This window comes from Cygnus atratus, chromosome 2 (assembly GCF_013377495.2).
Source record: "Cygnus atratus isolate AKBS03 ecotype Queensland, Australia chromosome 2, CAtr_DNAZoo_HiC_assembly, whole genome shotgun sequence".
NCBI classification, from domain to species: domain Eukaryota; kingdom Metazoa; phylum Chordata; class Aves; order Anseriformes; family Anatidae; genus Cygnus; species Cygnus atratus.
In genome coordinates, this window is record NC_066363.1 from 8,849,198 (window position 1) to 8,863,439 (window position 14,242).

The following is a 14,242-nucleotide window of genomic DNA, read 5'->3' on the forward strand; positions in this document are numbered from 1 at the left end:
TTCTGTGTAATCCCAAAATAAAAAATGGGCCCAAAATGAAGAGGGAAGTAGCAGCTTTAGCAGACTTCACAATCCGTATTTTAGATTTTCAGAACTGTAAGTTATTAGCTATTCAGAAGTGTATGTTTTCTTTAATGCTTTACTGCCAGGCGGTTATCACTATCACATTGTTATCTAAAATAACACTTCTTTCTTTTAAATTCTTTGTAACTTGAGTCTCAGGGACTCCTCAACTCAGTTCATTTTGCTTCAGGTTGGTAAGTCTAATAACGGGTTAGCAGAAAGGACTTGTGGACCTGCTTTCTAGGTTCGGTTAAAAAGCTAAGCGCTGCTTATTCGTTAGTTGAAGCCACACAATTTAGTTGTGTGCCAGCACTGGCATTGGTGTGGTTTCTGTACCCAAGGGAAGACTGGCTTTATTTTCTTGGCAAGCGTGTTGTGAAACTAACTTAAGCAGTATGTTGGAGAGGGATGTTTTCTGTGAGAGGCTGGGTTTAAAACATCACCATTTCACTTCTGCATCTAAATGAGATTTCCTTATCTTTTGATGAGGGGTCTATTATTTGTAGAGTGTCCCCTGAGCACCGGTGTTGTGGATGACTCTCAATGCTGGTCTTGATGGCAGCGTGCATACTTAAGATCTGGGGGGTTGGTTAGAAAGCATCTAGACCAGATTTCTTCTGTCTTAATGGAAAAGACAGGTTAATTTGGTAGGGCTCTGAAGAAACTGATGCAAAGGGATGCAGTGAGGTGATGGTTGCCAGTGTGCAATCTGTCCTTGGGTTCTATCCTGAGGAGGAAAGAAGGGTGTGATATGTTTAATGCTGTGATACATTGGAGGTGTGTGTGTGGGGGGAGAAAGTTTCTTAAATAATTAAGAACATTAATTAAGGGAACTTGCAGAACTGCTATAAGTCTGTAATGAAGTGAACATACTGTGTTAATGGGCTCAAGAAAGCCTCATTGGTAAGCTTTAATCTATAGAAATATGGAGGAAATCAAAATGCCAAAGCCTGGATTACTTTTTATAAATATTTTTCTACAGCTCATAAAACAAATATGCTTGAAATTTTGAATTGCATAACGACCATGTGATCTTTCAAAATACTAACATAAAGGACCTTGTTGACTAAGTAGAGTTGACAACAACCTTAGGATGTGTAATTCCTCTGACATGGTAACAAGTGCAGAAGAAAGTTCAAAAGGTTTAAAAAGAATTTTTCTCTTGGGCTGAAAATAGTTACGCATAGATATGTCTGCAGGAATCCCAGTGCTCTGTGAGAGGTACAGCAGGTTTGTTATTCCAATTAAATAAAGCAATCATGCACAACTTCTTTTATTATGTGGTGAAATAAAACAATGCCAGTCACCGCTGTATACAGCTCTTCATAACAAAGGTTATCGGTGCCCAAACTGGCATTTGTAATGCAATAGTTTTTATTATAACGCTGTGTGTCAGGAAACCATAAATGATTTGTTTCAGCTGAGTTTCTTGGGAAGCAAGAGCAATTAGCTTCGCTAAATGCACGTGGAACCTCTCTTTTGGTGTATATTCAAGCAGATTTGTTCTGTCCTTAACTTTCAGCTACTGAGGTGTTACTACCAAGGTAAAGCAGGTTCTTTACATGTAGCCTTTTCTGCTTTTTTTCATAAAGTCATGGAAATTTTCCTTCCAACTATGGAAGAATAAGAGCAAGCGTTGCAATTAGCTGGTTAACATTGATCAAGATAGTTAGTTAATTTTTAATCATTTAGTGACAGGCCGAATCTATATGACTTCATTTCTGAACCACACGAGGAAAAAAACAGGGAGGGTGTGCAATCTTGTCTATTTTGACAGGATTTTAAAGAAGGATTAAAAGCTGTGGACTCTGCCATGAAGATCACATCGCGTTTAGTTTTGTGCTCTCCTGTTTAGCTTTGCCACCTGCTTCCTTTTCCCTCAACCCTAAATGTAAAGGAAAAGCCAAATCTCTTTTTTCCTAGCTATTTTCCTTAGCATTAGTTCGTGTTTCCTGTAATTCCCTTCCTTTGGCCAAAGGGATGCTTGGGTATCTCTTATCTATATGCATTGACTTGATCCTGCAGTTAAGCAGCCCTGCTGTTGCTCTAATCACTTGTACCCTTTTTCCTTTCTAGAGCTCTTTTGTGCAGCACAGTTTTTAAGAGCCATGTCCAAGTGAGATGGTTTGTGATTAGACACAATGCGGGTCCTTTTCTGAAGCTCTTCATTCAGGCTGGTACAGACTTAGAAGGTCCCTTCTTTTTCAGCCTGCCAGCCGTGGTACAGCACGATAGTAGAGCTGGCAGCAGAGGAGCTGGTCGGTTTGATGCCAGACCCATACAAACTGTCCTAGGCCAAATTAACCTAAAACAGGAGCTGGTGGCAAGGAGGTTTCCCCAGGGTGCAGTAGGACCATCAGTAGAACAGGATCAAATGATGATTTGTTGCTGGCGCCTTGTTATTTAACAGGTAGGGAGATGTACTGAGTGCACTGGTGACATTTACAGTGTACAAATTCTGTACACCAGAAGAGAAGGGTTTATTATGTGGCAAAATGGTTTATTTTCTTGAAGGCAGTATCTTTCCCAGTCTAAGCTTTTAATTATACATACTTGTATTGCTGGACATTGCAGTACTATTGAGGATCTCTGACCTCCAGATAAAAATAATTCTTGTTACTTAAGGTAAAAGAGCTTCTAATCTCTTCCTATGATATCCTCTCTTGAGAGGATTTTACTTTTTAACTATTTTTACTTAATTGTAAGAATTACTAATTAAATCCTAAGAAATATGTTAATTTCTCCAGTTTATCTGATGCATAAGATACCTTCATTTATGGCGGCTTGTACTTAAAGAAAAGGGAGGTAGAAAATGATTCAGAATTTCCTTTATGTCAGACTAAATCCGCATATCAAGGTGATACATGTTAGGTACCATACTTAATGATTTTTTTTAACAAATTGCCTTTTTTTTCTCCAGGAAAAACAAACCAACCACTAGATATGCCCATCCCTTTCTAGTACTTCTTTAATTTATGCAGGAATGGCAGTACAGTGAATAGTTTACCGTATTAATTACTCCTTTAAATGTTATACTCCTGGAAAAAAGAGTTTAGCAGGTGAATTCTGATTTTGTTTTTTCATGGAAGCCCCAAAGTCTTTTGATAGATCCGATCTGCTTTACGGTTGCTGTGTAGCCTGTCTTCCAATTCATCCTTTCCAGAAATCGTTCAGTATACATGCTGAGTATTGATACTAGCATGTTTTACTAAGAAAGTCTGAGACGTGCTTGGCTCCTTGGAAAGGAGCCTGAACTCAGTCCTAAGAATCTGCATAAGAATAAACTAAATGAGGTTGTAGGATGTTTTTCATCAGGAAGAGACACCCTAATAAATCTTTTTACAGAAAATAGGGATGAAAGGACCAGAGAAATAATTTGTTCCGCCTTGAAGGGGCGCGAACTTCATAGCACTCCTGATGGATCTGTCCAACCTTTTTTTCTGAGACCTCGTTTATGGAGATTTCTTGGGCCATCTACTTCAGTGGTTAATGTGTACGGTTAGGAGATTTTTCTTAGTGACCAAGCCGTGTTTTTTGCTGCAATTTGAATTTATGACTGTTAGTATTTTACCTCAAGAGACATGGGGAAAAAATATTTCTCTTTGTGGCTGTTTCTCATTTTGAAGATCTCCTAACTGTTTTTGAGCAGTCATACCCATCACTACCTGTGGATAGGTCAGGTTTTCTGACACCTTGGCTGTCGTGGTGGTCTCCTGGGCTTTGCAACCAGTCCGTTGGCAAATAGCTCCAGTACGAAGCGCAGCTGAATTCCCAAAGTCAGTATATTAGGAGTGTCTTTAGTCCCGGAAGAACAGGTTTGTACCAAATACGACCTTAAATATCTAAAGGTTTTATGGAGTGGGTGCTGAACATACTTTTCATTTTCTTTGAGGTTCTTTGGGAAACGGTAATAAAGTCTTAAAATCTCTGTATCTTACAGCCATCTTATGTTGTTGTTGGATGATTTTTCTCTAGCCAGAAAATGGTCTGCCATGGTTAAAGTGATATATGTCTGTCCCAAAGGCCTGAAAATGCTGATTTCTTACGCTGCAACAAGAACACACCAATCTTTGTCTCTGTGGAAAGCCGCACAATGAGCTTGTTTCATATATCTGTAAACTACATAAAAATCTCAGTGTTGCCTATCGGATTAAAAGCAACATTATCTTATTAGTGATCTTAATCATGAAAACCTGAGATGCTTCATCTGAAAAGCTTGAAGAAAGTATTGGCAAGTCTTGTTTGAAAAGTCTGTTACAAAATTGTCCTTGGATTGTAAAAAGAAAAATGGGAATGGAAGATAGACAACTTCATTCTTATTTCAAGTAACTGAGAAGTGAAATAGATCAATGTGGAGTTCTAAATATGGACAAAGACACTGATTTAGATGATTCTTGTTTAATAATGTAACCGTATCAACCACCTTCACTTAATGTTTGTACCTGTGTTTGCATGCATGTGTATGTTTCAAGTTCAATTAAAAATATTTGACTTGAAAGCTCTATAGCGCCTTTCCTCTAAATATGTCAGGAATTACAAACATCAAGATTTTTTTTATGTTTGCATGACAAGTTCTGGAGAGATCTCTGCCCTTCCTACCAGCTGTGAGAAACAGAACACAGGAACTGGCACCACACACAGTGCAATGAATTGTCAAGAAACTAGATAATGGCATTGCAGTTCATTCGCATCCCACTATTTGAAGGAGCTGTGGATAATGTCCATATTGGAAGCAGACAGAAGGAGCTGTAGAAGCCATCATATCTGAACGTCCAGATAGCACTTAGAGTGTGTCAGAATGGGCGAGACCTCTGCAGCAGTACTAATTCAAGTGTCATTGAAAAAGGACTCTGCCTGCCGCAGCCTGCGAGATAGCTCTCTAGAAATATTTCACAAATGGACATGGATTTCTTATTTCCACCTCCAAATATCAGGGGAAAAAAAAAAAAAAGGAAGTCAGGTAGTATTCCTGTTATGAAAAAGGCATAGTATTTTTATGAAATACTTCAAAACAAGCTGTCCTCCCAGACCTCCAATGAGGATGGTCCCTACAGAGACAGAATACTTGGTGGCTCGGGGGCAGTTCTTTACTTAGAAGCAAGTCCCTGTGCTGTTTGGGACGTTCTCAGCTACCGGGCAAGTGAAATGTAAGGGCACGTGTGGACACCCTCAGCAACTAGAGGGACTTGAGGTGACAGCCAAACCAGATGCAGCCAGTACTTTTTATGGATTTGTAATAAAATCCTCAGAAGGGGGAAAGATACCTAACTAAATTGAATTTAGCTTTGCTGTGGTTAACTTGGAACCGAAGTGCGATAAAATATTTCCTATTGAAGGCTGGAGAACAAGTTTGTCCTTTTCCTCAGGAGACTTTTAAATTGTATGTTGAAGAAGAGCGGCATCCTCCTGAATACCCTGAAAGCAAGGCATTTGGTATTGCTTGTCACTGTTGTTAAGTCTCAAAGGAGAGTTTTTCTGCCACTGTAAGTGTTATATAGTGTGAAATTCATATTGATACGATGTTGGGTGTTACGGAGCATCTCCTTTCCTGATGGGAAATGACTAAAGGCAACTGTAACACCGTTGAAGTACGTAACAAAGAGCTAGCTTTCAAATGAAAATTACTTGAATGCAATCTATGAATTTGGTGGGGAGAAATGCAGGTTTGTCCAGTTTAATAGTTCAAGAAGTCACAAATGTCTTTTAAATGGCATTTCAGGTTTGACAGTTTGGAATAGACCTTTAATACAGAGATGGCTCTGAGTCGGGAGGATCCTGATGCTGTCGGTGGTTGGAGATGGAGGGAATGTAGAGTTTGCCCCTGCCAAGACTGCAGGAAGCCTAGGGCAACACGCAGGAAGGATTGCCAGTAGGTTTAAGCTTCAGGGAGCATGAAGTAGGGAACCTAGAAAGGAACCTGGAAATGAGGGAAGCTCCCTTTGTACTGATTTCTGATAGCCAGTACTGGTGTTCTCTAACATACTTGGTGTCCAGCTCGAAAGTGCTCATTGAGGAGCTATGGGCAGCTTCGGAATCGCTGGTATTTTCAAACAGAAGTGGTTTCACTTGGTAATTTCTCTGCCTGTCCAGTTTTCAGTGTAATAGTCTGGACACAAGTAGTGACAACTGCATGGGGGCACAGTAAGCTTAGTTCAAAAACATATTTTTGATATCTACATTATGGTGCTATATTTTGTGGACAGAAATGTAAAAATGAAGGTGGTGCTTAGGGTAAAATACATGACCAGCCCAGAATCCTAGAATGGCTTGGGTTGGAAAGGACCTTATGAACTCCAACCCCACTGCCATGGGCAGGGAGCCACACTCTAGACCAGGTTGCCCAGGGCCCCGTCCAGCTTGGTCTTGAACACCTCCAGGGACGGGGCATCCACGACCTCTATTGTCTTTGCTGCAGCTTTGGAACAGCATTTATATTTTTGTAATGGGCTGGTGGATGTTTGTACTAGAAAAACACATCATGATTCAGCATCTTATCGGTTGTGTTTCTGTTACTGCTGGCGAAACCAGCGTAGCACAGCTGGGTTTCTCTGCCTTTTGGCCAGTCCTTCTCCATATCTTAGTTCTCTCAGACACAGGAGGAAATACTTAAAGGTAAGAAGTCTGTTAGTACATGGGATTAAATGGAATTAGCTGCTTTTTTTTTTTGAGGCGTTTTCTTCTGCTGTTCTGACTCTCCGTACACCATTAGGCACCATTAGAAGAGAAGATTGTCATCAAATCATGGTTCACTGAAGCAGCTTAACGGTGTCTCATTCTTTTTTTTGATGGGAGGGGAACTGAACCACTTCTGGATTTTATTTACTGCTTAGTCTGAGTGCTCTTGTTTGAGGTAAGTTTGCCTCATGCCAAAGTTTTTGGCTGGGAAAAATAAACCACAGCTCACTGGTCAGCACCAAAAGTGGCATTTTTCTGGTGTGAATGGGAAGGCTTTGGTAGTTCTGCCAGTTCTGTAGGCTGATGCAGGTACTCATAAGTCAAAACCCATACCATTAGTGTGTCTTAAATCAGTCATTAATAATGAGTCTATTAATTGAGGAGCATATTGCAGCCTGGCTGGAGAGCAGGATGGTTTTTTTTTAGTACTGCAGTTCTTGAATTTAAAAAAAGACTTTAAAAGCCTTCTAAGACCTTTCAGTAAAGGGTTTCCAGGTGTTTCTTATTGGCATTTGACAGACAAAATAGATTTTTCATCTGTTCAGAATCAGTGCTTGTCCATGTTACTGGTTTGTGGGGTATTAGACAAATGGTTAGGCTTTCTGGTCCCCGGTCTGTCAATTGGCAGTATCACAGTGGTAAAATATTTGGAACACTAGTTGAAGAGAAACAGCTAATTATTAGGAATTTTCCTTTAATATACACTTCTGATTATTGTAATGAGAAATTATTCACATATATTTCATGATAGTCTTTCTTGCTTTCCGTGGTTTTTAGCTGTACTACTTTTATCTGTTATGTGGTGATCACAGCTGTCTGTGTAGATGTCTATTTGATGATAATCAATTGCAGTACAGGAAAAAAAAGAGTTTACATATAAAAATCTATATAGCTGATGAAAGAAAACAGTGATTTGTTCATGTCCTTGAAGTGAAGATGAGTTTAGTAACCTAGTAGGTGCTTTTTCCTCTTAACTACTGCGATACTGTAGAAGTACTCATTTCTAGAAATATTGACTCAAACTGGTAGCAGATGAGGGGTTTTTCATAGAGGAAGTCAATTACAAGACATTTCTGGATTGAGATTTTCCTGCAAGATTCATGCCTTCATCGTGTTACAGAGAAAGTGATTTATAGTACGTCTGGGAAAAGATGAAAATATTTTCCTTCTCAGGGTTATTTTTACACAAATCACCCGGAGTTTATTTCCTTTAAGTGCTTTATCCGGCGTGCACATCCCTTTTCCGATTGGGTGATTTTTTGAATTAGCTTTATAAAGATTACACGGATAGACGCGGCATTGTCGTAGTTAATAGAAACCTGTGCAGTGAGGTCTATGGGCTGCAAGATCCCTAACAGTGCCGATGACAGTGAAGTGTGGCCTTATCGAGAGGAGAATTCATAAGAGGCTGCCCTGGGACACCGCGCCACTGTCCTTCTGTGTATCCTGACAATGTTATCTGTCCTCTCAGTACGGAGTATCAAATGTCTGTCACGAGTACAGAAATTAATTTAATGTCACCTGAAGACATGCAATTAATCTTTTCGAGGTTTTCATAATACCTTTACAGAAAGAGTTGCCAGTTTGGCGGATTTGGATTTTGGGGTTTAGCAGAAGATAAGGAAAATTAATTTTTCATCAGGGTTAATACAAGCTAGCAGGGCCACAAAGGCTGAGAAAAATGGTTTGGGAATTTGTCAAGTGTTGTCACTCTAGAATAATGCTGCTTAACGTCTGATAGGTGTAATCAAGAGTTGAGATTTCTATAGAGGGGGATTAATCAATTTGCTCACTACAGAATGCAGGTTGGTGATACCATTCCTTCGTGGGGTTTAAGAATGAAAATAAGATTTGATCTGTCAAATTGCAGGAAGCTCTGACACTATCAATAGGCGGTTTTATCAGTACATTTTAAGGCGTTTGTTATAAATAAATTTGTCCTGCTAATGTTGGTGGCAAATAAACTTCGTCTTCATTACAAAACTGTCATAATGATTATGATGGAGTGCAGGGCTTCAGCTTGCTAAATTTGGGCAGGATCAGAAGATTCTGGGGTTAGGATTCGTGATCTCATATTTGGCAGAATGGTCTTTATGTTTTTGAATGCACAGCACTGACAAGCGAGAGAGCGCGTGTCAATATTGGAAAACAGCCCCGATTACTATCGGGGAACTGGTTCTAAAATTCATGGCCTTCAAATGGCGTAACTTCTCTTTTTCGTTAGTCTGTGGTTTCATCAAAGGGCGCAGATTCTTACACAGTAAAGTTCAACAAATGTTCACCGTATAGATCGAATCCTTTTACCTAGATCTTTTGAATAGTGTTTAATTATCTGCGGTATTTGAAATTAACTTGTAGTTTTGGCACTGCTAGCAATCTTGTGATATTTTAAATTTGAAAGACAGTTTTTGTGATTTCCCCTGAACAGTACTCCTCTCCCTTACTAAAGGTATTTTTATTAGTCCTGAATTAGGCTAGTAACTATGAAGTTTCATTCAAGAAAACTCTTTCCTAGCTTCATGTTAATTTAGGAAGGTAGACCTTTTATGGAAGTTGGGAATTCAGAGCTTGCAGGTCAAAATGGTTTGTAATGCAGGAATTAAGCAGTAGGCAATAACTGAAAAACATTTTCCCTGTATTGGTTTGGAGACACAGGATGAAATTCACCTATCTGTAGAGGATTTCAGAGGAAATCTGCATTATAAAATCAGAAATTGTAACAATTGGTCTCAGGTCTTAGCATAGGGCTGTGGTAGGCTGAGAATTGTTCTACCTTGTTTCAGCACTTCCAGTGCATCAGGTCGTATGAAGCAGGCCATGATGACGAACAGATTCATTGCTGAAGGATTTAGGGTTGCCCAGTACATCCCAAAAGGGTAGAGAAAAAAAAAAGAAAGAAAAATGTGCTTTATCAAGACTTAGAATATCTCATTCTATTTCTACACGTTTAAATCTGGGGGGAAGAGGGGATGTAAGCTAATGAAAAATTATCGTTAGATAAATCAAGTCCTTAAGAAAAAGTGGATTTCGAATGAGGTAGGAGTGGGATGTTTGAAGTAGAGGAGATGCTAGCGGTTCAGTTCCTATCACTTAGATGTCATACTGGGTAGCTTCTGCACTACCAGTTTGCTCTGCTTGCCTCCCTCCCTGTAGCTTTGCCATGTGTTTAATCAGCCTAATGGGTGCCGGCCTGGTGTTTGCCTCAGGAGCGAAAGTCGGGAGTGAACATACAAACAGCGGTATTTACAGTCATGCATCTCTTCCTCTAAGGTGTTAATATTCTCATATGAACGTGTGGCCCGTAAGCAACATTGTGAGGTTTTGTAGCTTTAAGACCAGGCATTAAAGCTCTTTATACTTTATTTTTGCTTGAGACTTAGTTCTTTATTTGCATTCCTGAAGAAGCCAGCAATTACCTTGCATGTAAGCAGTTTAAAGGATGATATTGATGGTGAGAGCCGTGTTTTAATTTGCCACTAAATAGCACTATGCAGATTTAGTTCCTTTTGGCTCCAGCAGTGCTGGTCCTTGCACTGACATGTCTTCGGCACCAATTCTTTTTTCAGCTGGTTAAAATTTGTTACCTGAGACTTTGTTGTTTTGCTTGTTAAGTGCATATTGACCTAGGAGCTGTGCTTGTTTTTCATTTCCTTAAGAAAAACACCAACATTGCCTTCAGTTGAAGGCAGGACTAGCTGTACAGTGCTGCAACGTCTTGCTGACGGTCCGTGAGCAGGGAGCCCTCTGTCCTTGCCAGCTCCGGTCATCTCCAGTGGCAGGAGGTGTTCAGAGAGGCATTACAAAGTTTTGATCCAGTTGTCCCGTTTTCCTTTCTTGTTACAGGAGCCAGCAGGCTTTGCTCCCTCCATTTCTTACCCCGTGGACTTCCTTTGTTGTTCTGTACAGGTTTTCATATTTCTAAAACGTATTAACTCATAAAAAGTCCAGGGATGCTTCCACCTTTTCAGACTGGATCAGCATCCCAGGGAATTGTCAGGAACATCATGCTAGTGCTTGAAATCCACAGACTGAGTCTCAACCCACTATAGACCCCAGCAGGGAAAATGTCCCATTAGATTTTCCATGAATTTGAACCAATATTGTGTGTTTGCATTTGGCTCTGTTCGAGTTTTGTGTGATTGTGTGTTTCCTGCGTTAATTTTTACAGTTTTATTTGGTGATAATTGGGCTCGCAAGTCAAATACTGCGTGGTTGTTGACTGTCCTCACCTCTTACGGCAAATGATTATTTGCTTCTGAAGTTTCAGTAATGAGCATGTTCAACGTTTTGTACTTGAGGGCCTCGCTCTCGTGCTCTTTGAATGGGCTGGAATCGTTTTTTGGTTTAGAAACAAATGGTTGCAAATACTTATGGCTGTTTTTCACAGCAGGCTTGTTGCGTAGTTCAGATTTTAACTCCCCATTCTTCCATTTAAATTCCTCCTAGGAGTTTTTGTTCGTTTTTGTTTCATAACCTCCCGGCTGCTGTAAGGTTGAATAAAGGAAATTATCTGACCAGAGCATAAGGCTTATGCTGATGCTCATGGTGGAATTAATACTAAAATGGAGAGGATTTACTATTGGGTTCTTGATAAGGTTTTGTTTGTGTGCATATGTTTGCTTGTTTTTTTTTTTTCAGAAGAGGAGAGCTGCTGCTTTTTATTTTTTTTTTCCATTTTGAGCAGCAGTTGAAGAGGAAAGTTTAGTCTTTCTTTCTGGTTACTGATCTCAAAGGTTTGTGTACGAAATTTTCTGTGAAGCCTCATTCAGCATGGAGCCGTTCAGTTTAGCACAGAAAAAGAGAATTTGTTTAGAAGTAGAAAAAACAGATGCAGTTTTCTCTTGCTTTCTCACTGTGGGTTCTGTGGCAGAAAGCCCTTAGGTAGGAAGAGCTTCAAGGTTTTCCCTGTGACAGATTGTGCTTTTGAAATGTAGATGGTGCAAGGCAGTGATGAAGCCAATTTTGGGGGGGGGTTAACTTGTCTGGGATTTAAGTAGTTGAGTTCTTGAGAAATTGTTGCCTGCATCTACTTGATAAAAGAGAGTGTGGTTTAGGGATTTGAACTGTGCACTAGTGGACTTGAAAATGTGAGAATATCATAGATACTGCCTGTACTGGACTACTTTTCTTCAAATAATAGTGAAGAGGTTTAGTAACAAGCAGTCTTCAGTAGGTGTTCCTTTTGCTTTTGTGTAATCTTGGTAGGGGTGTAGTGATTTGTTTTCTCAATCGAGATAATCTCACTCTTGGACCGTAAACGTGTTCCTTCTGCAGCCTTGTGTTTTGTCGTCTTCCCCCCAAGAAATGTGCCAGTTAATATGAACCTCTCTGGTTAGTGACATCTGGTATGGATGCAGAAGGACTTTTGACTTGTCAATATTTAAGCAAAAGGAAATAAACTACATAAATAGAGATGCTTTCACAATTATTACTTTTTATTCAGACACACCTTCTATTCGAGGGCTTTTGCAAGGTTTCCTGAGGTTTGTCATGGGCTTAAATAAAGCCTGCAGTCCTGTCTTTGTTTATTCAGCCTGACTCTCAGGTGTTGCACCGCTGTGACTGGGGATTAATGAACTTCTTCCACTGCCTGGCTCCCCAGTGGCAGTAGGTGCTGGGGGGCTTCCCTCTGGTCCTGCAGCTGTGTGGTCAGGTCACTGGTGGGTGCCCAGGCAGTGAGCATCGGTATTTTTTGAGCATGTAAAAAAATACAAACAAACAATGTTGACTAATATTAGCAGATCGGAGTTGTAAAGTTGGAGTCCAGCTAATGATATAAATTTTGCTGTCAAAACCATGCAGAAAGCATGCGATGATTTGAAGCCCTTTATAGATGCTGGTTTTCAGTATCTGATCTGGAAAGCTAGACACAAATTCGAGAATCTCTCCTCTGTTTGCACAAAGCCAAACTGCTTGCGTAGAGGCAATGGAAGTGAATCACTCATCCATCTCCTGGTGCCTTCACCTCACATTTATGCTGTATGCTCAGTGAGAGATGTAGTGGAGAGAGTTAGGGGTCGTTGGATCAGAGAGGACATTGTTTATTTGTGCTTGCGAGTATAAATATTTACAATAAGAGCATTATAAACTAAACCAAACAAAAAAAAAAAAACCTCGGGGAAGAACTGTTCTAACTGTTCCAAACATGGACAGTGCTTGGGGATGAAGATAGCTTAAAAGGTTGTTGGTATGGAAGCAGGCAGCGTAAATATGCACTTCAAAATAAATACTAATTTCTAATTAAAGAGAGATTCAACTTTGAAAGATGAGCAGAGCACTTGTGTGGTTCTTCCAGCCTTCACAGTTCTCTGTAACGTGTACGTCTCTCCGGGGGAAAAAAAAATCCACCACCACCAAAAAGCAATAAACATAGTTCATGTGTAACCCTGGAAGGAAGAATAATTTGGAAAGAAGTGAAAATACCTCGCTGATTTGGATTTGAAAAGATGTTACTGAACATAGTAATTGATAATAAAGTTCAAACAAAATAAGCTGGACTTAGATACTGTGGGTTTGTTTTAGACTAAAGCGTAATTTCCAGGCTGAGCCCTTACACACTTCTGTAACAGCCACTGGTTTGTTTTAATAGGCAAATCGATGAGTGTTTGCTGTGCTCTAACCGAGCTGGATGTCACAGGAGGTTTCTCAGGGCGAGTGTTTGCACTGCGTAGACATTGAGCCGCGTGTTGTGTTGTTGATTTCAGCAGGGGGGAGAGGATGCTGGCTTTTTTCACCCAGAGGGCCAGCCCCAGCGGCCTCAACAACCTCTGGAGCCGAAACAGCAGCCAGTGCGGAAGGTCACATTGACAAAGGGAATGCAACAGCAGCAGCACCAACAGCAGCAGCAGGCACAGATCCATTCACCAGCTCCTCAAGGAGTCAAAAACATCCAGGGAATCCATCAACCTAAAAAGGTGATTTTTAGATGCATATCGCTGCTAGAAGTTTCACTGTCTAGCTGTGTTGCTATATTAGTAACTAGCATTCTGTTTGTCAATTACTAGCACAGGGCTGCATGACCCAGGAGATGCATAATTGCATATAAAGCATTTAATCTATAGAGGCCTGTTTGTATCCAGCACAGAGTGGTGATGCCTGCAAGTTGTTTCATCTGATGACTTTCTGGCCAGCACAGTATTCCCGATGGGAAATGCGTGCGTCTCAAGATAGCTACTAGAGGAACGGCATCCAACGTGCTTTCTGGCTTAAAACCCAAGAGTTATTCTGAAGTTGTGCTTATGCTTGTATTCAGGCTGTTTCCTGCACACGTAGGAGCACGCAGCAGCTGTTTCAGGATGCTCTTTGGTTGGTTCTCAAAGTCGGTGTTGCTCTGAACAGTCGGTGAGCTCAGAATGAGGCTTTCTCACTGATCGTTCACTGGGAGGAGGCAGGGAAAGCGTTCAGGTTGCACTGGTGTGTGCTTTCTGTTCATCTTCAAACTGAGAGGCTCCCTGAAAATAACTGGGATTTTGGCTTTTAAGTTAATGGTTGGTTGTGAACTGTT

At 40.4% G+C, this 14,242-nt stretch overlaps 1 protein-coding gene across 17 annotated transcripts in view; it reads left to right on the top strand.

Moving 5' to 3' along the window:
- Positions 1-14,242, top strand: part of RBM33 (RNA binding motif protein 33) — a 102,617-nt gene that overhangs the window by 68,754 nt on the left and 19,621 nt on the right. For 4 of the 17 annotated variants that reach the window (XM_035570187.2, XM_035570188.2, XM_035570189.2 and 1 more), the window contains exon 16: positions 13,443-13,652. The exons of 5 other annotated variants lie outside the window; for them this stretch is intronic. In XM_035570187.2, coding sequence (XP_035426080.1) covers positions 13,443-13,652 — 210 coding nt within the window. Of the gene's footprint in view, positions 1-4,003; positions 4,567-13,442; positions 13,653-14,242 lie in introns of those variants that run through there. 8 more of the 17 variants (XM_050708596.1, XM_050708595.1, XM_035570198.2 and 5 more) reach the window with 6 other exon arrangements.